Source organism: Excalfactoria chinensis, chromosome 7, assembly GCF_039878825.1.
Source record: "Excalfactoria chinensis isolate bCotChi1 chromosome 7, bCotChi1.hap2, whole genome shotgun sequence".
NCBI lineage: Eukaryota > Metazoa > Chordata > Aves > Galliformes > Phasianidae > Excalfactoria > Excalfactoria chinensis.
This window is the reverse complement of record NC_092831.1, coordinates 26656551-26679738: the sequence shown is the minus strand read 5'-3', so window position 1 is coordinate 26679738 and position 23188 is coordinate 26656551. Positions and strand designations below refer to the sequence as shown.

The 23188-nt window shown below is 38.9% G+C and overlaps 1 protein-coding gene across 1 annotated transcript in view; it reads left to right on the top strand.

Annotated features, from left to right (window-relative positions):
* The first annotated feature begins 371 nt into the window (after nt 1-371).
* Nucleotides 372-23188, top strand: part of SPAG16 (sperm associated antigen 16) — a 340520-nt gene continuing 317703 nt past the window's right edge. Inside the window, exons 1-8 of the mRNA XM_072342185.1 lie at nt 372-557; nt 3357-3403; nt 4132-4230; nt 8117-8244; nt 13203-13340; nt 17128-17235; nt 18369-18486; nt 19796-19865. Coding sequence (XP_072198286.1) covers nt 503-557; nt 3357-3403; nt 4132-4230; nt 8117-8244; nt 13203-13340; nt 17128-17235; nt 18369-18486; nt 19796-19865 — 763 coding nt within the window. The 5' untranslated portion in view covers nt 372-502. The remainder of the gene's footprint in view (nt 558-3356; nt 3404-4131; nt 4231-8116; nt 8245-13202; nt 13341-17127; nt 17236-18368; nt 18487-19795; nt 19866-23188) is intronic.

Genomic DNA, 23188 nt, shown 5'->3' with positions numbered 1-23188 from the left:
GCACTGAGATTCTTCCTATTAATTGTTTTTCCTTCTTAATCTCTCTTGAAGTAATTCTCCAAGCCCTTTTAAAGCTTGCACCGGTTGTGTTCGGTGGGGGATACCACACACTTACATGTTTTAGCCAGGTGGACAAGACCGGGCAAGCACTTGTAAGGACTGCAGAGGGAGGCGACGCTGAAGCAGAGAAGGAAACTGTTTAGCATTCTGTGATGGGATGCTAGACAGAAAGGAATTCTCCCCTGAGGAGGAAACCGAAGCAGGTTTTTCACCCATTAAAGGAAACAGGGCACTTTCCAGTCAGAAAGTTCCCAGCAAAAAGCCGGTAGGAGCCACCTGAGAAACCGAAGCAGCTCCCGCCCTGCAGCTCCGCTCCTCAGCCCAGCAGCGCGGCGGGAACGAGCCCGCCTCGCGCCCAGCGGGTGAGAAACCGAATGGGCAGCAAACGCCGCCTCCTCTCGCGAGAGCCCCGCCGCCCCGGTAACGGCTGGCGGCTGCCGCTATGGAGAAGGACGAGGAGGAGGCGTTGGGTTCCGAGGTGTCCGTCTGCCTGCAGAGTATCCTTCCCCCTCGCCGCGGGGTGCTCCTCTCCCCTAAGGCGGGCAGGCTGCGGGGTTCCCCGTCCCCTCGGGGAGGGTGGGGGCTGGAGCCGCTTGCCTCGTGGAGCTGGGAGGAAAGGAAGAAAAACGTGACGGGATAGCGCTGCGAAGGGGGAACGTGTGGAGCCGTTGCTGGTGTTGAGGCACCCTGACTGAGCCTCGCGGTAACGTTATCCCGCCGTCGGGCTAAAAACGTTACAGTTCTTTACTGAAAGCCTTTTCTTGTGTCCTGTGTCTCAATGTTGGTGGTGAAACACCAGAGGTGACCCCGAGCAGGAGCCCATTTCCTTGCTGAACACGTGGTGGGTTTTAGCACACCGTATCCAGAGTCTAGAACCTTCTGTTTGCTGTGCCTTTATACTTAACAAAATGGGTTCGGATCCTTCTCAAAATGGAACCGTGGCAGCCTGTTATGTGTTGGCAGCTTTGCAAGGAGGGTTTTGCATAGATGACCTGAATTCTGGTTGTGTTGCTGGGTCGGTTCTGTTCTTCCCCCAGTAGCCGTGCTTAGCTGTGAGCTGCCAATTCCACACAGTGCTAAGGGTCAGGTAATCCTTAGTTCAGAGTTGGTCAGGCACTGTCGGCACCTTAGTTCTCTTGCTAGAATTAGGATGTAAGCCCATTAAAAGAGAAAAATTAAAACAACCCTCAAGTGGAAGATTGGCTTTTGTGAGCTTGTGCCTCAGTTTCTATCCGGTTAAAAACACCTGTCTCCAGGCTGCATGGTGAGCTGAACAGAGCGCTTTGTCTGGGCATGTTTAAATCAGTCCAGCAGCAACACGGCATGTGTTGGGGGGCGATGCAATAGTTTTAAAGCTGTTAAAACAGTGTTCTGTGCTTTAATTGTATGCCTGGCCATTAGTATTTTCCATTTAAAGTTGTAGTCTGTGCACTTTTATTTGCAGTGATGCAAGCAAGCAGAGCTTTCATGCATTGGAAATAATGAGAGTTCCATTTGCAAATGCACCCAGGTGGTCACACTGTGCCATGCGACTGCACTGTACAGTGTAGTCCTTTGGTTCATGGTGGAGTATCATAATCAAAAAGGCACGTCTTATAATATTACCCTAACGTGCCAGTATTAATTTGTCTTTATCTCCAATTCCCATCTGTTGCTATCCCTGTTTTTAGAACAATAACGGAGAGCTGTTCCTTGCTTATGCTGTGCATTCGTGCTTTGCTGTCATTCCCACTTTCTTGTGTAATTAGCAGTTCAGATGGGCATTTCTCTCTCTGCATTGAATGTACAAAATGCAGGAATTGGGATTTGTTTCACTGCCATGTGGTCAGACCTTGGTCCTCAGTGTTCCTGTTCTGGGGAGCTGGCAGACAGCTGCAAACCAGCCCTATGCCCCAGTCCCTGGCTGTTATCCCTCTGAAAGAAAACAGGAAACTTTCTTTTTTCTTTAATGAGTTCCTGCATGATTCAGGTTTTAGAACTTAAATTTGAGAATCGTTCAAGTTAGAAAATGAAGTTTTTACAAAGGAGGAAACCTGAGGTGCAGGTTTCTTGCAGGTGACTTGCATTCGGGTGCTGTGTTCCACATCTGCAGCAATGAGGGAAGAAATTTTGAGGGCATGTCTATTACAGGCGTTTGCCTTTACAAACCTAAGCCTAGGTAGGAGGTTCTTAAGAAGCAATTGTGCCTGCTTGCTATTTATGTGTACAGCTTTTGTAGAAAGCATGTGGTGTCATTGTGCAGTTTCAGGTACACAGTTGTGCTTTGACTTGATTACTGAAAGTGAGGTCTATATTCATGCAGTTTTCACTCTTTTTTGGTTTGTTTAGGAAGGAAAATGATGCCTTTCTAAATGTTACCTTAAGATTCACGTATTTACAAACCAGAGGTGGTTTTTCTTTCTGGGATGAGGCATGTGAGCCTTCCGGATGGTTACAGTACAACTGATAGCTTGTGTGCTGTGGTGCTGGGATCTTGAATCCAGATGGTACTTTTGCATATACTGCACAAACTGCAGCAAAAAGGTATATACATATATATGTGTGTGTGTATGTATATATATGTGTGTGTGTGTATATACATATATATACATGTATATATATACACACATATATATGCATATACATATATGTATATATACATGCACATATATATATATATACACACTTGTTAGTTTTAGTTGAAGACTTCAGATTTGGGAAGTGATATTAAGCTCTAATCATGGCTTTTTTCTTCCCATTTTTATTTTGTTTCCTTTTGTAAAAAGAAGCTACCATTTAAAATAGCTGCATGCGAAGAAGTGAATTGCCCACTGTTCTTCAGAAGTTAATTTCTAGTTTATTTACGTGGGTCATTTGTAGGCTAAGTGATTTCCTAGGGAAACAGCAGTGCATCTTACATAAAAGATTGTTGTTATACTTCTAGAAGCTGTGAGGCTGGTGGATGAGATGTTTATTTTAGTTCTGTTTTACACCATTTGTTATTGTAATGAAAAGCCTGACTCTGAAGCGTTTGGGAGAACTGTAAATAATTTGCAATGGATTTTTACCATTGCAGAGCTCACTTATCTTTGTATTGTGGATGTGCTGTGATTATTATTTAAGGCACTTGCATCGGCTTTGGCGAATGATGCAGTATTTGCTGTTTGATCTTAGATGTTCAGTTTGGAACTCATCTACGTTTGGTGTGGTTAAGAGCAGGGGTGAGGGTGCTCATCACAGCTGGTTTTCCCTTGGTGTTCTTTCAAATTCTAACAGGTCATGTGCATCAAACGTTCCAGCCTTAACAAAGCCTGCAGAAATTACTATCACAGACTACATGAAGGATGATTTTCAGTATGAAGAGGTAATTTGCTAAATTGCTTATCTTATGTGATCTCTGTAGTATTCATGTCTGATTCTTTTGTTTCACTTCAACATGAAAGTGTCCTAGGAGGAGCCGTGAACCTCCTTTTCTGAAGTTTGTTGATATCTTTAGTGGTCAAGAGTAAGAAGATTTGGGTGAGCTTTTGTAAGGCCTTTTATTTCAAAATTAAGTATTAAAAAGATGGGGGTATTTCCATTTCAGCTTCTTGTTAATGCATAGAATGATAGAATTGCTTGAGTTGGAGGGGACACTTAGAGGCCATCTAGTCCAACTCCCCTGTGATGAACAGGGAAACTTACATTTAGCTCAGGATGCTCAGAATTCTCTGGGACTCCAGAGACTAAGGAAAATCCTTTATAGTTTCACTGATGAGACCCTAAAAATGATTATGTAAACTTCAACCTCTTGCAATTGCAGTACTCAGAAAAAGCTTACTGTATACCAGCCCTCACTCTTCTACTGTCTAATCCCTGAACTCTGGGATGAGGTTTCTAAGGCCTCAAGAAGGGCATCATTTCACACATAACTCAGAGCTTATTTCAGCCTGACCTTCAGTGTCTCCAAGGACTGGAAACAAAGTGTAAACAGGGCAAAATATTTTTAATGGGAATGGGATTGTTTTCAGTAGTGGTAACAGAGATAGAGATGCTTGTGTCTAGAACGATTCATAAAACACTGATACTGGTGCTCTAAATCCTTTCCTTTAGGTGTCAGCAGATGATGAATTTAGTCTTCAGGAAGGTGATGAGGACCTGTCTGAGGCTCTGCAGGCTGTACAAGAGCAGGCTGAAGATGCTCGTATTTTAGTAAGAATTTTATGTTGAATCAATAGGACTGTCTGTAATTTAGCTGGTATTATCAGGTTAATAAGTACACATCGTCACACATTTGGATTATGAGATATTTTGTGGAACGGATTACATTTCATAGGTGTTTCTAGGACTGAATGTACCACAGTGGGAAAAGATAACCAGTTACCTCTGTGCCATCTTCTTTTAATTTGCATTCATTTCACAGCCTGCAAACGAGGTCATATTTCAAATATATAATTTGTTTTAAAACATTAGTAAAATCAATTAGGTTTTGTTTTATTATGTGAGTAGAATAAATGAGAATGTGATCCTTCACACAGGAAAGCAACTGCTTGCACTTAACACCCACAGAAATGAGTATCTGAATACTTGGCTGAAGAAGGTTGTTTCTATATTAAGAATGATTCTGCTACGTTGTGTTAAATCAGAAAATTATCATAGAATGATAGCATGGCCTGGATTGAAAAGGACCACAATGATCATCCAGTTTCAACCCCCTGCTATGTGCAGGGTCGCCAACCAGCAGACCAGGCTGCTCAGAGCCACATCCAGCCTGGCCTTGAAAGCCTCCAGGGATGGGGCATCCACAACCTCCTTGGGCAACCTGTTCCAGTGCATCACCACCCTCTAGATGAAAAACTCTCCTAAGATCCAACCCAAATCTCCTCTGCCTCTGTTTAAAACCATTCCCCCTTGTCCTGTCACTGTCCAGCCTTGTAAACAGCTGTTAAAGCCATTTCTTGTACACTGTGCAAGAAAAAGGTCAAGTGTAACCAGGAAAATCAAGGAAAAATCTTATTTTCAAACTTCCTTCCGAAGTAATTAGCACTAATTACTAAACGAAGGAGAGCAAACATGAACAAATGAAATTATACATTTTACCATTTAAAAAAAATAAATAAAAAAAATTATCAGTGTGTATGGATTAAAGCTGTCTCTGCAGGGGATATTAAGGTGCTTTTTTTCCTCCCTCTCCTGGGTTTGTGCCTGGGTGCAGTGGAACTGTTGGGCTTTTGAGGAGTTTGGGGCTCCCTCACCCTCAAGTTGCTGTTTGCAGAGTGTATCTTTGTGTCTGGATCTTCAGGGAGAGATGATGCAGATGGAGCCCTCATCTCTAAATGCCATTTTCCCCCCAGTTGGTGGCAGCTGATATGAAATGGAGTTGTGCAAACCAAGATATGATTTGCATAGTGGTGACTGTACTTACTGTTTCTGTTCCGTTTGTCCTTTTCTGTCACAACTCATGATTCATTTGTTCTCCTTGCTACAAGACATCATAAAGTTATATCAAGTGTTTTGAAAAATGAGTATCAGAATATTTTGCATATTAAAGGATGTTTTCAGCTGGTAGAGAACCTAAGAAAAGGTTACAGAACTTCTAGAAAATCACACAGATGAAAGAAAGCAGAGCAAATTACTTTAGTTGACAGAACTTTTGCACTTGCATTCCGAGACTGGTGGTAACCTGAAGTCACATTGCTTTCATTAACGTTCTGTTTTGCTTTTTAAGTTTGATTATTTTGTTAGATCTTGTTAAAAGTCTTTGAGTATTTATTTATTTATTTATTTATTTATTTATTTATTTATTTTGCCTGCTTTTCCAATCTGAGTTTTACAGAAACTTTCCAGCTTGTTTTCCAGGGAAATTATTTGTTTATCTGATGTTAAAAAGCAAAAAGTCCTCCAAGTTATTGTGGAAATCTATAGGGTTAAGCACTTGGTGATTAATTTGTTGGTCACGTGTGCAATCCTTATGTCCAGAGTCTTTTGAGGATTTTAATTCAAAGAGTAGTATTTAGTTGAGAACAAATAACAGTAGCTACTGTTGGGTGTCTGTTTGGCCCCCATGTCTAAACAGGTAAATATACACACAAAAAAATCACTGCTTACCATTCTATGGATGGTCATCTTAAGGAAGTGGTTAGCCTGATATTGCTTGTGAGGGCTGCTAAGGAACTGGGACTTTCCCCTGCGTTCCTGAAGCCCTCTTCCAATAGTGTACAAATAGACTGCATTTGTTTTTCCCTTTGCTGTTCTCTGCTCAGTTCCTGAACTGATTCTCAGTGCTAGTAGCTAGCTAATAAATTCTCCTCTGCACAGATGAAATGGATTCCTCTCATATTTCCATTTATTAAAGGAATCAAGCTGTGTTATTTCTTCCAAAGACTGGCTTTATAGATGTGCTTCGGAAACTAGTAGGAATGATATTAAACATAGACATCAGACTTAGAATAAAGAAAGAAAAGCAAGAGTGTGACTGCCATGTCTGCAGATGTACACTTTGGTTCACATATTGCCACAATTAGATAGTAGACGTGTCTGATACACTGACTTTCCAGTAATGAAGATATGCTAAATACTGTGTTGTACTTGGCATATTGTAGTATCCCTACTATTGCTTTGGTCTTGCACATCCACTTTTTTCAGTCTATTAGGCAGGTTGCCTGAATCAAACACTTTGTTTCATGGAAAATGGCAATGAGATCATCCAGTGTAGAGAATGCTGTGTGTTTTTATTTTATCAGGAGAAATGCTTTTATCTCCAGGTAATTTATGCAGTCATGTTGATGGAGCACTTCCTCCCCTCCTTCTTCTCTGACCTTGGTGGCTGCAGGGCTTTGTCTCTCCCATTTCTCACTCTTCTCTCTGGCTGCTGTTGTGCAGCAGTTTTTCCCTTCCTGAAGTCTGCTCTCCTGGAGGGTGCACCCAGCATCACTTAGAGCTGAGCCTGGCCAATGGTGAGTCCCTTTGGGAGCAGCTGGAGCTGGCTCTGATATGACATAGGGCAGTACTGGGCCCTGCTTTCAGGGTGTGCTCTGCAGCCCTGTCTCTACCAAAACCTCAGCATGTACATCCCATAAGTGGTCCCACTAAGGACACGAATAGACTGCAGTGGTGTGGGATTGTCACAATTGCTTAGGCTAGATAGTTGTTGAGCTCAGTTTTTGTTCTTTCTTGATTTTACAAGAGGGACGTTTAATTTTGCCCACTGTGAGGTTCCCTAAACACATTTAGGTATGTCAGGTACCTGCTGAGTCGCAGTAGTCTCCTTCGCCTGATAAACTTCAAATGGCTTTGGGAGAGGAACTTTCAGACTTTATTGAAACCCCTCTGAATGAGCTTAATACCAAGCTATGCACTGAGTTGGTTGAATGCAGTTAAGTGCAGAAATAGATATTACAACAGTAAGGTCTGAAAGGCATTTTTCCTCTTGTAAAATCTCAGTTTTGTTTTGATTCAGCTTTTGGCAGCTGGCCTTGACCCATGAGTTGACCTTATCTTAGTAGCTCTTTATCTTAATGGTGGCACTGGAGGATCCTTGGTGTCCCTCTGCCTTCTGCTAATGCTTGTAGGGATGTTGTCTGACACTTCGTTGTCTTCATATGGATGTTGTGAAGAAAAGGAAAAACTGGTCTTTGTGGGGTTTCTGAATTAAGATGTCTCGTTATGGAGATAGCAGCTCTTTCAGTCTTTCTGTTGTGTGCATCTTTATGGTAAAATGGCTTTTTTATGTCACCTACCGAAGAATGCAGCTGTGCAAGGTGGAGCACTGATTTCCTCGTGGGTAGTTTTGAAGGTTGCCAAAGGGACATGTGGACTAAGATTTCCTCTCTGCTCAGTGGCAGAAAAACATCCATTAGTTCAAATAGTTTTAGACCCTTATCACTTTATGCCAAGTTCAGAGTACTTGCTTGAATTTTTTTACTTAGTTCTTGATGCTAGGAAGTGTTACATCTTGTTGATTGCAGATTTGATAAACAAAGAGAAGGGAGGCATTCAACTGTACTCCAATAGATCTGTGACTTGGGATGACTTCAGAAATAGTGTTAACTACGTTTCTCTTGCAGGTTTAATAAAAAATACCATATTCTAATTTCAGGCTTCCAAACCAGTTCTGACTTCAGAGAAATCAGTGTCTGAAGTACCTGAAGCAATGGATGACTTCTTCTGCAATTTTCTGGTCAGTCTGGGTATGTCCAGAACCCTTGACTGCTTCCAAACTGAATGGTAAGACATTTTAAATAACAAGATAATAGGATATAGTAGGAATAATAGGAAGCGGAGCTCAGGTATTTCAGGGTTTATTTCCAGTAAACTTTCAGGCTGAGTCCCAAATATGCAGTGTTTTACTGAACAAATAAATATATTAGGTGAAAACTATTTTTTTTAGGACAGATTTTCCCAATAACTGAATCCAGGGAGCTGCTGAACAGGTAGCTGTGAAGATGTCTCTGCATTTCACCTAACTCCAGGTGTTTGCAGGCCTGTAGTGATTAGAGCCTTGGGTCTCTTTTTGTGACCAGGGGAGAGAAATACCTCACTTGCAGTGTTTTGTTTAAACACACTCACATTTCCATTGACTACTGAAGAAGACAAGAAACCGGCTGCAATCCAGAGGTTGTTAATGGATGAAATAAATCCAATGCAAAATGACCAGTGTTTCATTTCAGTGGTGCTGAGATATACTGTGCTTCTGTTATTTTCTTTCCAAAACCTGGATGCTTCATAGTGTATCGTAGTACTGGCTGTTTTACTTGTTTTGTATGATTTTGGATGGTTTTCATAGACCTTGTATTTTATGGTAGAATAAACACACTTTGCATGACTTGGTAAGTTGCTTTCTTATGTTCATTAATTTCAGTGTGACCTAAACGATCCTTAGAGAAGGAGCACTGTGCTTCTGCACTTGTTTCAGCAAAAGGGCTGATATGAGTAGTTTAAGTTTAAAAATGTTTAGTAGTTTTTATGGGAAAAGATAATTAACACCGGGTGGATATAAATAGCAACCTTTTTGTGAAACTACAGCTTCCTTTGGAGCTTTTACTGTCTGAATTTATAACAGTGGCAAAATTCAAATTGCTTTTTAACAGGGCAAGAGCAGGTTTTAGCAGGCTCTATCTTGTAAATCCTTAGGTGTACATGCAGTTTTTGTTCCTCTGTGAGTAGTATGTTTAATTTCAGTGGTGTTACAAATAAGCTCAGTGTGTCAGGATACGATCCTACTGTATAGCAACTGGCTGCATTAATGCCTTATTTCAAAACCTTACTTCCTGTTGGTTTGAGATAGATAATTTACAATATTAATGAAAGTGAGAGCAGATTAGTGTACTCAGGTTCCTCATTATGTATTGGGACGACTCTCTTGGTCTCATGCTGTGGTGATCAAGTACTAATGGAATTTCAAATGAGAAATTAATTAACGTAGAGAAAATTTATCGGAAAGGCTGCTTTGAAATAATTGTCTGTCTAAGATCTAAAGGTCACTTAAATTGAAGCAAATTATCTGTTTATTTCAGTGTTTGAAGAAACATTTTGGTATGCTGTCCAGCTATATAAGATGTCATGAATGTTTTATTTTAAGGCAAACTCATTATTTCTTAGAAGTTTTTTTTCTTGACATCTAACATTCTCAGTGATTTTCTTCGCTTAAGTATTTTCTGCACAGTTTTTTTTCTTCCAACTGTACTTTAAAGAAATTAAAATTACAGTTAACATTAAATCATGTATTCTAAAAATAATATGACTTTTTTATTCCTTTGACATACAAGAATTTATAGTGCTTTTGTTGCTCATGAATTACACTGGATTGACAGCTCTGCAATATGAAGTGCGTGAGCTGATCAGCTGTGAATTGATGGATCCCACAGTCTATAGTTCCTAATCCCAGGGAGCTCACTGCTGCTGGCAGCCTGGTACTAGTCTGACAAGCAGATGAGCCATTTGCTGCTCACACACAGCATGGAGCTATCACTGCCTTTAGTGAGTAAACTCATTTGACAGGTTATCTCCAAGTGTTTTAGAGACCTAGAGATGTTTCACTTGGGAATAAAATGAACCCCAGCAGGCTAATTACAGAAACAGGATTTGAAAATTATTTTCTTTTAATGTGGTTAAAGTTGTGAATAAACTTACATGATCATACAAGGTGAAAAGCTATCTGATTTCTTTTGTATACCTCTCAAGGATTGCCTGGGTCATGTATAACAGAGCATGTGAACCAAAGCTGCTTTTCCTCCCTGAGTATATGGGTAGATTCATTCATATCCATTTTCCTCTACCAGAAAAGGTATTAGGTTATGATTTTCCACGTTATAACTGCCTGAGGACAGTGGAAGCAATCTGCTTATTTCAGACATACCTGAGTATCTCCTATTGTGGGTCCTCCTTTGCCTCAAAGTCTTAGTCCCGTTAATGTACATTGTGTCCCAGCCTCTTAAACCCTGAGAGAAATTGGGCTTATTACTTCTGGAACAGCATCACACTAAAACAGACTCAGTTTTTTTTATTAGAGCTGGTGGAGAATACTCAAGTAGCTTCAAGTTTGCTTGCAAAACCCAAGTGGACCTCCGTATTGTCTTGCTCTTGGTGCTGGGTGTCATGCAGAGTGACTGACTACAAAGATGAGAATAAAAATTAGTTCTTTCCAGCCTTTCCTTTATTCCCTTCTTGACGTCATTCAGAAGAATCGGTTCTGGTTCTCAGCTTGAGCTTCTTTATGATTGAGACATGTCCCTATATAAATGTCAGCTTGGATTTATAGGGCACTTGCAAGTGCAGTAAGTGAATACACTTTGCATATTTAAGATCAGGAGCAAATAAAAGTATTTCCTGATACTGTTTGTATACACTAGTTATGCATTCTGTTTGTAACTTCTCACTTAATCACAGAAGCATAAATTTATATTTATTTAATTGGTCTCCTGCTGCAGGAGAGGAAAATTTAGATCCTCTTTGTCTTAATCTAGTTTTGCACAAGTCACTTGCCTACAGAGCAAGCGTAACACGATCATATGAATTTTCTACTTATATGCCACAATAATAGATTGGAAGAATACACTGGGGCTTTGTTTTTTGTGCTCATTTCTTTATTAGCCTTCTGTTGAAACTGCTGAAGAGGTTATCAATTAAAATGATAATTTTCTGTAAGAAATTCTTGTATAAGCTGAAACTTGAAATGATAGTCCCTGAATGCATCTCCAGGTGGGTTATCCTTTGATACAAGATTATCCTCAGCTGTCTATCAGTTAGTTTAATTGCATGGCCTGTCTGCAACCTGATTGCCTTAGAACTCTTAGGAGCTTGAATTCAGTGTAATTGATGAAGTAGCAATGTATTATTGTAAGTCGGTCTGCTGTGGTCTTTGATTGTAAGATCATAGTTGGCCATCTGTTCCTGTGGTTTCCAAATTCTTAGTTAATTGTAAACAGCGATTCAAGAATTACAACTCATTTGTTCTGAAAACCTTAGAAAAATGTTCATGTGTGCACAGAACTAATTTCATTTTGCGTCACAGTTCTTTTCTATAATGGAATGAAGTGAGAACAACAACTAATTGGCAGTCGGTTAGGCACGCAGGGGCTGTCTGAGCTTTACAGGTCTGGCTTGGTGAAATGAAATCTCACACTGTAGTCTTGTTCTATGGTTTTCTATTCCAGTTCAACTGCATGCCCCAAAACCTTCATTTCTGGGAGGGCTCTTATATGAGAGTGAGTTTATCAGCATTAATTGTATTTCATTAAAATTAGCTTTCAGAAATTTTAGCTCTTCTGGAGGCTGACTTCATCTGTTATCTGCCTCTGACGTGTCCTCATGTACAAAGTTGGTATTTTTCATGTAGTGCATTTGGGGCGTTCAGTGAAGAAATTTTCCTGGCAAACAGAGCAGTCCATAGATTTATGATCATTGGTAATGAGAAGTGCCCTTCAGTATTTTTGGTAGGAATTGTATCTGTGCATCAGTCAGTACTCATAAAATAAATGAGCTTCCTTCTTGGCGTTAGAAGTCTGTTGCTACTGTAATTTGCTTAAGAAAACAAAGTGAAGAAGCAGCGAGTTCTGCTTTGGACAGATTTAGTTTAATCTTTCAGAATCCTAATGTCCTTTGGTGTCAAATGTGAACGACAGCTTAATCTGTAGGAGTGAGCGTTTCTACAGGTACCCATAGAATTCAGAGAAGCAGCTGATTAAAGGAAGTAATGTGGATACAGGAGTTTCTAACGTTTCCCTTGATTTTTTAAAGGGTCTCAGGTAATGGTTGTTTACTAAGTAAGGGTCCCCTGTTCTGTAGAACTTTTTATTTCTGCAGCATGGTTTATTGATGTAGGAATGCCGTGCTTACTGACTGCTGTGCTTCCTCTCAAAAGGCAAATAATGTTCATATTGTTCCTTTTTGTGAGTTTATACACAGAGCATCTTCCAGCTGCACTCAGAATGAGCAGGGATAAAGATTGTATGCTTGGTTTTCATCTGTTAAGAACTACTTGTAGTTTTGCTGAACTTATGTGGAGCTGCACAGTGTCTGTTGAACTTTGTACTAGCTCAAGGTCTCACCCTTCCTTCTTTCAGGATAGAAGCAAACAAAGAAATAAATGTTTTGTACTTAGGTTAACTGGATTCCAGAAGAATCTCTGCAGCATGTGCATGCATGGGAGTATCTTATGATTGTATATATGTGCTGGAACCTTGGTATGTTTTGGAATACTTGGACAGATCCTCATCGCTTACAATCATTCCTTGAATAAGTGTGGTTCTGCAGAACGTTTTTTGTGATGACATTCACCTTTTTGCTGAATCCTTTCTAACATTACTGTTTTCTTTTTTTTTTGTATAGAAGTAACTTAGGTACTTCCTGTTGCTCCTCATGTAAATGTCTTTAAATTTAGACTAAAATTAATAGTGTCAAAGCTTGTCTTTTTATTGCCTCTTAGATTCTTCTCATCTTGTTCTGTTGATATCCTTTCAAAAGGTGAACATTACTAGAAGGTACTGACCTGTGACTGAATGGTTTGAATCCCACTGGTGTGGGATAGCACTATTGCTAATTGATGATTATTATAAATGGGGTATAAATGCCTTCAGTTAGGAAATACCCACCTTTATAATTTATGTAAATGCTGACAAGAGAGGAAAAACACCAGTGAGGTGAGAGATGGGAAATGTGGATTGAAATCTTCCATCTTCTCCTAGGTATGAACTCGTAGAGAGAGGTGCGTTCACAGCCAAAGACATTGGGTTTGTGCCAACTGTGTACACCTGCAACCAGCAACTGAAGGCTGAGAACATGCGTTTGAGGGAAGATTTGGACAACTATAAACGTGCTGCTAAGTATGTTATTTGGTTTAGTGAAACTTTTGATATGCAATAGTAAATGACCAGATAAAGGAAATCCAAGTGCTTAATGGGAGGAATAAATTCGTGTTCATTATTCTGGCTGCACATATTTATACTTCTAGGTGACAATTACAATTAAAGCTTAATTTTTATTTTTTTTTCCTGTGTTCTTTTGGAAACCAAAATCTTAATTTTATCTTTCCTGGGCTATAGAACATAATTTTCAAGATGCAGCAATGAGAATAAATTAAGACAAAGAATCAAGAGGTTATAATTTGTCGAAGTAGGAGGAAAATTTTAGTACGTATTATGCAGTAAAATACTATAAATTAGAGCTACTACAGAATGTCAGCATAGAAAAAAGCAATTTAATCTCTTTTTATAAAGAAAGCAAAAAATCAATCACTTTGGTCTTAGCAGTATGTCAGTATAAATAACCTTCATTGATTACGCTTATGTGTAAATTACAGTAGGTGATGTTAGAAGTAAAAGGTTTAAGAGAGTTAAAGTATCTAGCTTGTATAGCGGAGATGCAGTCTTTTCTGAAGAAAGGTCCATCTGCATGTGTTCTTTGGGAATTAACTCTAAAAGAGAATATCACTCATCACTTTGATTTTTCCTACTGCTTAATTTCAAAAGATGGGCCTGTAGTAACCATATAAGCAACAACCACGAATAAGACTATCAGCCAAACAAAGAAACCCTCCATCTTTCTGGTTTTCGTCTAGATTGGTCAAGGTATTTGTTTTCATTAAGATTGCTCTTCTGTATGAAAAATGGCTACTTAGGTCTTAAGTAGTCATTATCACCAGCCGTGATTATAGTCAAATTATTTTCCAGTGATAACGATTTATTGCCTTTTAATTAGAAAAATGAATTGACTATTGTCTAATAGCATGTAAACAGCTTTAATAATGATTAAGTCTAATTGTGCACCATCAATTAGACTGGAAGATGGGCCCTGTACAAAACACTCCTTTATTTTCTTCTGTGATTTCTTTGGGCATTTGTTTTGAGTGCTGAGTGTCTCCTATGTACATCAGAGGGCAAGGAGCTCTCACGTGCACAGTAGAAGACAGCAGTACAAAGTCTAGCCCTTCTGAAACATATTATTGTTAGTAGATCCCTTGTCTTTAAGCTACACCTTGGTTGTGACACCTGATTCTAACTCCTTTTATTGAGGTGTTTAATGAGGTTTTACTTGTTTGTCCATTCAATAACCAGAATCAGTACCTTTGCTACGATAAAGCTAGTATTTGTCAGGAGCCTAAATTACCTAGAGGACAACTTGGGTTTTCAACTATTGCGAGAAAGAATTCACCAACTTGCACTCACATCAGGAAACCTAAGGGCTCTGAGGAAATGCTGATTTGACTGGCTAGAATATAATGATTCCTTATCAAAGAAAGACTCATATTTTGCTATGTGGAGTGCTCAGAAAGCTTTTGTGGTGAGAATGCGGTGCTGTGAAGCATATTTGAAGATGGCTTTAATCACATTCAGTATTTCTGAGCTTGCTTCTCTTGACAATCTATAGTTGAAAAGAGAGTGTTTGCAACTGAAAGCAGTATGCGGGCCCCAGGTTTAATGGCTGTAAACCAATTCTCTTCTGCCATAGTGTTTAACAATTGGCAGAAGGGTGTTTAGATAAATTTGGGTATATTAATGCATTATTTACATGACTGCATGACAAGCAGTGAGAAAAAAGAGTGTCTGCATTTGAATGTATAGGTAGACAATGTGATGTGAAATGGACTATAAGATTGCATTAATCACATGGACTGATGTGATACAAATGCTTTAAACTTTTAGGAATTTATTTAGTAGATTGAATAGAAATTGTATGGGATCTGTGTTAGAGCATTTTCTTAGTACACAAATACCAATTAGGAACTGAAGATATTTGCAGGTAGTTTTCTACCCTGATTTTTGGAAACATGCTCACAAGCATTCACTCCAGTTACAGGCAGTGTCATGCTTAAAAACAAAACAATCTAGGGAAATGTATTGATTATCGCTATTCCTGCTATCACCGGCAATAAAATCAGTTAATCTCCTACCTCACTGCCAAAATTTTAACTGCACTTGTTTATTCATTTACACCATAAAAAATACAACAGTTCTTTTTTTGTGTTGCGCACCATATCTAAACACAGCTGTTAATTATGTGGTACTTCTAAGGTTCTTGATGCTAGACTGATGAAATAAAAGCAGGAGGGCATATGCTTTCTGATGTTCTCTTTATTTTGATTAGTCTTCCTGAAGCTACAACTGTCAGCATCTTGGAGAATTGACTTATGAGTTGGAACAAGGCATGAAACTTACCTTTGGCAATCCTTACTTGGTTTTATTGAGCTCTGTCCTCTTCTGCCATTTTTAAACTATTTGAGAAGAGTTTAAGTGGGTAGACGTGCGGTCTCTGACATGTATTTTAACCAAGCCATCTGCTTAGCTTAGAAGGGATGGGTTTTGTATTCAGGGTCTAATGGCAAGTCAGATTTTATGTGAGTGGTATTATGATGGAGGCGTTTCGCAGGACTATACTAAAATCAGTGATGATTCACTTACCTCTCAATTTGTTTGCCATTCTCATGAGCTTCAGCGGAGTCATTAATCTGTACTTTATATCCCTATGTGAATGTTCCAAGATATTCTGTTTCATAACTTTAGTGTGTGTGCATACACAAAGTTATGTACGTGCCTGTAGCTTTATGGAGTCTTTTTCTAGTGGTTCCTGCAGGGGAATTCTTGCCTGTTTGCATTTCTCTGCCAGCTTTGACTGCAGTACAGTGTCATTAAATTCACTGTGCTTTTCTTCAGGTCTTTTTGACTGTTGCTGCTACAAGCAGTGATTCAGATATAAATACGGTAGTTTGTATAGGTAGTAAATAAAGCAAATGTGCATATGTAGTGGATATGTATTACTTGTGCTATTAAATACAATGCATTTTATATGTAGTACTTACAGGTCCTGTTCCTGGACCTGTAATTTTTGCATGCGCTGTTGTCATAGTGGTTTTCCTAACAATTCCACTCCTCCATTGAGGATGAAGTGAGCTTTATTTTTGCAAAGAGCAAATATCTGATTTCAGTGCAAGGTAATTTCAAGCTTTCTTTGTAATGAAATAATGCACTTAATAATCTTTCCTACCAAATACGCATAAGTAAGAGTGAGGAAAATCTGTGTATTGTAAATATGCAGAAGGGTATTTTAAGTTTGCAGAGGAATGTGTCTGTGTCCCCTGACTGTATGTAGAATATGCTTAAAGAAAAACAGGTTATTGGTATGTTTATAATTAATTCTGATATTGATCTTTTCCTCCCTGCTGTGATGTACAGAAGATAACGCCTGGGAATAGGCTGCATGATATTGGGTAGAGCCTAGAACTTCTCTAGTGTAGTTTTCTTCCAGAAATGCTCTAAACACATGTATTTGTAGGGCAATGGGTTGTTTTTCCATCTGTCTGTGTCTTTCTAATATGTCCTGCTAACTCTGAGGTTTGTAATGCCAGAATCCTTATGGATTCCACTTAAAGGAACAGAGGAAAGGTAAGGAGGTGAAGAGTCTCCATTGTTTTGTACACCACTGAGCTACAGAAAGACCTCAAAGTGTACCCTGTGGTAAAAAAAAACAAACATAGAAAACAAAACAGCACATACTAGCAAGTCTCACACTTGGATACAGTACATATGTGCATGTCTGAATATGTATCCTGTGTGAATTCAACACATAGCAGGAGGAAGCTAATACATTTCTCATGTATTTTCTGTTTACATGTAGCAAAGCAAAAGAGGCTTTCCTGAAAATGCAGAAAGAACGTGACTTCCATAGAATGCATCATAAGCAAGTGGTCCAGGAGAAAAACAGACTCCTATGTGACATTAAAAGGTAAAAAACAAAAGGATTTTTATTGATGTAAAAATAACATCTTCAGTTGTTAGCTGGTGTATGGGAACTGTTAGGTCATGGCCTGAACCAGTGATCGAGCATCTGACGAAGAGGCATGGCTTGCCCCAGGAGCACAGGTGCGATCATTCAGTTGTGCGACTGAAAGTGTGGACCTAGAGACTACCCCTCTGTAACCACACTTGAGAGCTGGTAGCTGAGAGGGAAACATCTCTGTTGGGAGGTCACGTCTCTCTGGGAGTTTTTGGTGAGCCCTCACCTTTGGAATGAGGTAAGGCGTTCTTTTCTTAGTATTGGCTGATGACTACTGCTTTTCACTGGTTGGCCTTCACCAGGTTTTAGGAAAGTTCCAATTTCTCTTCACCTGATGCACCTGGAAATAAGATAATATAGAGGAGTTAAAAGTGCTGAAGTAAAGATAGTTGTGTGAAACTTACTGTGATGCTTTGATTGCAAAGAAGCCCAAACTAGGCCGTTGGTATTGAGTTAAACTAATTCATTTTAGAAAATGTAATTTCATAGTTTTGTCATTCAGAAAACGTAACAGAATTTAGTTTGCTGTTGTGTCTCTTTCCCTCAACAAGTAGACCTTGTATGTTGTCCATATGAAGATCGTTGGGCCAGCTAAAAGAGTTGAGTCTAGAATCTTTTTTTGTACATTTGTTAGTTGTAAAACAGGATGGTGGAGTGCTTTGTATCCACAGCTCCAAACACTTCCTAGAATTCTGGCCTGTCACTATTGTTAGCAATGCATGCAGCAGAAGTGATGAGTTCTATGCATTTAACTTTCAAATTTATATGTATTAATGCAGGAGAGCACTGTTCACTGACTCGGTATGTCAGCGTTTTGCTAAATGCAGTCTTTTTGAAGCTGTTAGTGTCATGCGTTGTACTGATCAGTTTCTCTTGAGAGATTATATATCTGACTTTAATTTGGTCTGAGGAACTGAAGTGGCTAAGTATTCTAAATATAATGTTCACTGCAGTTAACAAATCGTCACCGTGTTACACATTTTGCCTGGATTGGGATCTTAGTCAGTTTGGGGAAGTTATATAGACAGAAATCTCTGATTTAACTCATTTTTGAGGAAGCATTTGTCACTTCTTGTTCATAGGCTGAAGGCGCATTATGCTTCATATGAACCAGTGCTGAAGCAGATGACTGAGAAATACCGGACTGCACTGAGGCAGAAAATGTTAACTAGTTTGGAGAGAGACAGAGCAGTTGGGCAGGTAAAATGATGGCAACCACTACTTGCAATGCTGTACCAAATGCTTTTGGTGAATAATTTGGTAAATAAACAGAATATTTATGGTAGAGCAACTCACTTGTGTGATGGCTTGAAGCAGGATATTATAATGAGTTTCATTTTGTTTGGTCATATGTTAATATTGAAAATATGTGGATCTTAGTGCTCTAGGTAGTGGCTGTCAGTTGTTGCTAATGCTTGAAGAGCAGCACTAAGTAATGTGCAGCTTCTGCACATTCATTCTTTGTCAACAGAGTGAGGAAAGGTGTGTTATTACTACAGATTTGTATGTTTCCATCTATGCTTTTAGAAATCTCTTGACTTTATTACTATTCATTTTTTTTCTCCTGGTTGTAACTAGGAATTATCTAAATGCATTTTTTCCTAACTGGTTGGTACCAGAGTTCTTGCAACAGGAATAATGGAGTACTGTTTTGCTTCTGCAATCTTATTTGATGTATAGGTTGGTATACATGACATTCCATTCCATTAGCAGAAGGAGCTATAAGCACAGATAGGATGGGCAGAGAACAGAAAATTATCCTTGCTGTGTTTAGTTAATAGGTTGTTAGCTTAGAAGGAAGAAGAAACTCTGAAACAGCATTGCATTTCAGCAGTAGCGTTGGCTGTGCTTGAGTGACATGAAAGGAACTCAGCATGCTGATGCTCTCTTCTAATAGTCCTCATCTCTCATTTCCTTCTTTCCTCTGCCTCCTGTTTTGCTCATGTTACCTGAGGGCTTACTTAAAGTGTTCAATAAATAAAAGGAAATGTGTTAAAGTAAAGGAAAGGTTACTGTCCAAATGTAGTTATTCCGACTCAGGAAAACAAAACATAAAATGGTTCCAGTGCTGTGGAATGTCAGGATTGTAAACAGCTATCCAGTGGTGATCTGTGAGAATTCCAGAGTGATGGGGTTTTTATAACAACATCATTGTGGCATTTATTGTGGTAAAGCTGCATGCCATATCGTACCATGAAATCCAAGGTTAGTGACAGCAGTGGTTAAAAGCTGATAGTGTGGTTTGGTCCCCAATATTATGTATGGCTGCTTTGTTTTAATAAAATAATAAGCCGTCCACTATTTCTCGAAGTACTTTCGTCTTTTATCACACTGTTGCATTGGGTGTTCCCAGAATCTAGGATTAGATTTAATGTTTTAATTTACAGATAATAATAAGTTTAAAAACAATTGCACGTAGCTTAAGAAGATATCAGTGATGCATGTTGAGAACGGAACAAAATCAAAGTGCACTTAACCTCTTTTTGTTCTCTCCTCTGCTTTACATTAGGTTACAGGTCTGCAAGCTATATTATGTACTTTAGAGTCCGGAAGTGCATCTCAGATTCCTGTGAAAAAAGGTAAAATATTTCTAACATCAGACTCAGACTTTATGGGCTTCTTCATGTTGTGGTGCATTACAAAATCTGGTGTAACAGTAAATTAAAAGTACTCACACTTTCAGCAGTTTTATCAGCTGTCTTGGTGACAAAGCAGCAATTTTATTATGTGAATATATTTTCTGGCTGAGGACTTTGGCTGCTCATGACAACATGAAAATGAGTAACTGAGGAAGGTCTTAATACTAGGAATCTGTATTGTCTGATTTTGTTATTTTATCTACTAATATTCTTTTTCATGAGTGGGTTTTTTTTTTAGTTCACTGTGAGAAGGTGTGTGCAGTGTTATGGGGACACTTTGAAGGTATTAGTGTATCTATTGTATACCTTTAGCTGTATAACATGGCTTCAAGCAACTTCCCTGTTGCTTTGAATCAACACGCAATTATTAAATTTTCCTAACTCTATCACAAGAAATATTTTGTTACCTTGTTGTTCTCTGGTTTGCTCGATAAGTGAAGCCTGTGCTACCACATATTTGTGAGCACCTCTTCTAATAATTTTGTGCCTGCTTCCAATTTCAGTTGAATTTGATGTACAGAGATAAGTCTGAAAGAAACCAGGTTTAAAAATGACTTGTGAAAGCAGATGAGATGATGAAGGGGAGCAGTAAGCTCTGCTCTCTTTGACAACAGAGCATTCATAGGATAAGGGTGTTTTGCACCCAGCTTCAGTCATGAACAGTACTTTAGATTTGATATTAGGGAACTCAATGAACTTCTCAGTTATGTAGGCATTACATACCATGCAGCTTTCTTGCAACAAGGGCTTGAAGAAGTTCCTTGAAGCGCACCCAGTTGTCTTTTCTGTTTAGTTAAAGAACATACCCATTTTTAATTCTGTATGGACCTGGAAGGGTTCTGTAGATTACTGGTATAAACTGAGCTATTATTTTCTTTCTGTGTAAAAGCAAATAGCTACTCAAACAAACAAACAGTTCTGTAAATGTGGATTTCACGTGTTAAAGCTGTAAAACATTGTTATTTTCCTGTATTTGGTTTCTGATGCCTTTTTTTTTGTTTGAATTAATGTTACATTCCTCAGCAAGGTGCGTTTTGAGCCCCCAAAATCTCTGTCTGTGGCTGTGTGTGTTGGATGTGCTCTCTCCTAATCTTTAAATCTTGTTACAATTGAAGATACAAACCTGTGTCCTGCTGGAGTGAGCTGAACTCACTTTTATTCCACTTCAGACAGTGAGGTAGAGAAATGGGCTTTTTGTTTTGTTAGTTTAGGTGAAGGGCATATAGCAGTCAGCTTCTCATTGTACTCCAGTTAGCAAATATATAGAGTGGGTTCTTCCCCATGCTAGTGTTTTGCATTATAGATGCCCCATCTGTCTCCTTCCTACTACACATGCTTTCGTTTGTTAGATATCTGAGTGATTCCAAAAACTGCTCTCTGGCTGCTCACAGTTCTTGTTTATTCTTCAGAAATCCTGAGAGCACTTAATAATACCAGAAAGTGACAAGCAGGGGAGCACTTCATCACTGAAGAAATAGAAAAATAAAGCATTTAGTCTCTGGCACAAATTATTGAGCTCATCAGCCACCCACGTGCTTATAAAAACTTTAATTTTCCTCATGGCCTGTGTATTACAAATTAAGCAGTATTTCAGTTTGTTTCTTGCCAGTACCTTGCCCTCTAATATTACATAATTCTTATTGCACTCTGTAGGTCACACTCATGTCTCAGTGGGTGATGTTCTCTGATTCAGATACTTTCTGTTGCCTCTTGAATTCTTATTTGCGTGCTGGTGTAATTGAAACCTTGAGCAGCAGCAGTGCATGGATGCTGGTGAGATGTTTGCTGCTTTTCTCTCTATATTTAAGTTCTTAATTCAGGAACCAGTGCTGTTGGACTGGCAAGTCTCTGCTGTAAAGAGATGTAGGGCTGCATTTTTTTTTCCAGTTCCCATCTCTTCAGGACATTGATACTTTGTACATTGGTACGTTTCATTTAGAAGTCAATGAACATTCAGATTGCTAAGTTTGCCAAGGTGAGATGCTTTTTCTGGCCAGCTGCCTGCTTTCATTGCAGCATGGAGCTCTGAGGTGAGAGGATGGCTGTTCACCTGGCAGCAGGAGGTTGCCTATCACTGCTGCTGCTTTTCTCCCACACAGTAGCTTGATGGTGCAACAGCTGGAACAATGTCTGGCTGGAGGGCATTTTGAAAGTGGCCGGTACCTAGGTTGGGAGCTGCTCAAGTAGTGCAAGTTTTGAGTAGTAGCAGTGAGATCCAGCACAACGAGTCCATTACGGGTTGTTTGTTTTCAGAGTGAACCATACAGAGTATAATTAAGATCAAAGGGAGGCTTCTCAGAGTTTGCATTATAAATGTGTATTTGCCAGCTAGGTAGAAAAGAAAGTAACAGAATTTAATGTTTAGGACAGCTATTCTATATATTTTACTTATGCATTTGATATAGCAGCCTGTAGCCTGATGCTTTTCAGATAATTGAATGAGCTAGCATCTGTGACACAGGGCATGTAATTTAATTTATTTACTATGTGTTTTTTTTTATTTGGTTGGTTGTTTTTTGTTTGTTTTTGTCCTGCTATCAGTCAGGCTGCTATTTAGCTTTGCAAACAGTGCTTGTACCCAAATCTTCAAGAGGTGGTTGTCTTCAGCTGTTATTTATATACTTACCATTGTAAGGCTTTATTTTCTGTTTGCTCATCATATTTAGAGTTGACAGGAAGAACAGTTGACAGTTATAGAGAAACTAATCTGTGCTTAGGATTAGGACTTGGCCACTTGGTAGGATCTTCCTATGTTGATTTTATATTTTGAGTCAAGATTATTTTTAAAAAGGATTGGATGTTTTTTGCAAGAAGACTAGCATTAAAGCTGTTCAGAAAAATGGTGCTGTCATCATACATAGAAGAATCCAATTATCAAAGAGAATTCCCAGATTTTTTATTTTATTATTATTATTATTATTATTATTATTATTATTTAGGATATTGATATGTATTAACAAAGCACTCACATCCTTACTTGTGGATCAAGGCATAATGTTAAGTGGTTCTTTAAGAAAAAAACCTTCTTTTGCCTGAAAGAACTAAGCTATTTTGGTAATGGTTTACTTATAAAGCAGGCTGTGTGCAGTTCTAACAACTGGTTCTCTGAATGACTTGTAGAATGGTTATTTGCTCAGTATGTTTCTTGAATTTTCTGAAAACAGGAACTGCTTATTTATTACCCAATTATATTCAAAAGTTGAACCCAGTGAGCTTCTTTAGTCATGGTTGAACTAACTCATTGCTAAGCCTGATAACTGTTC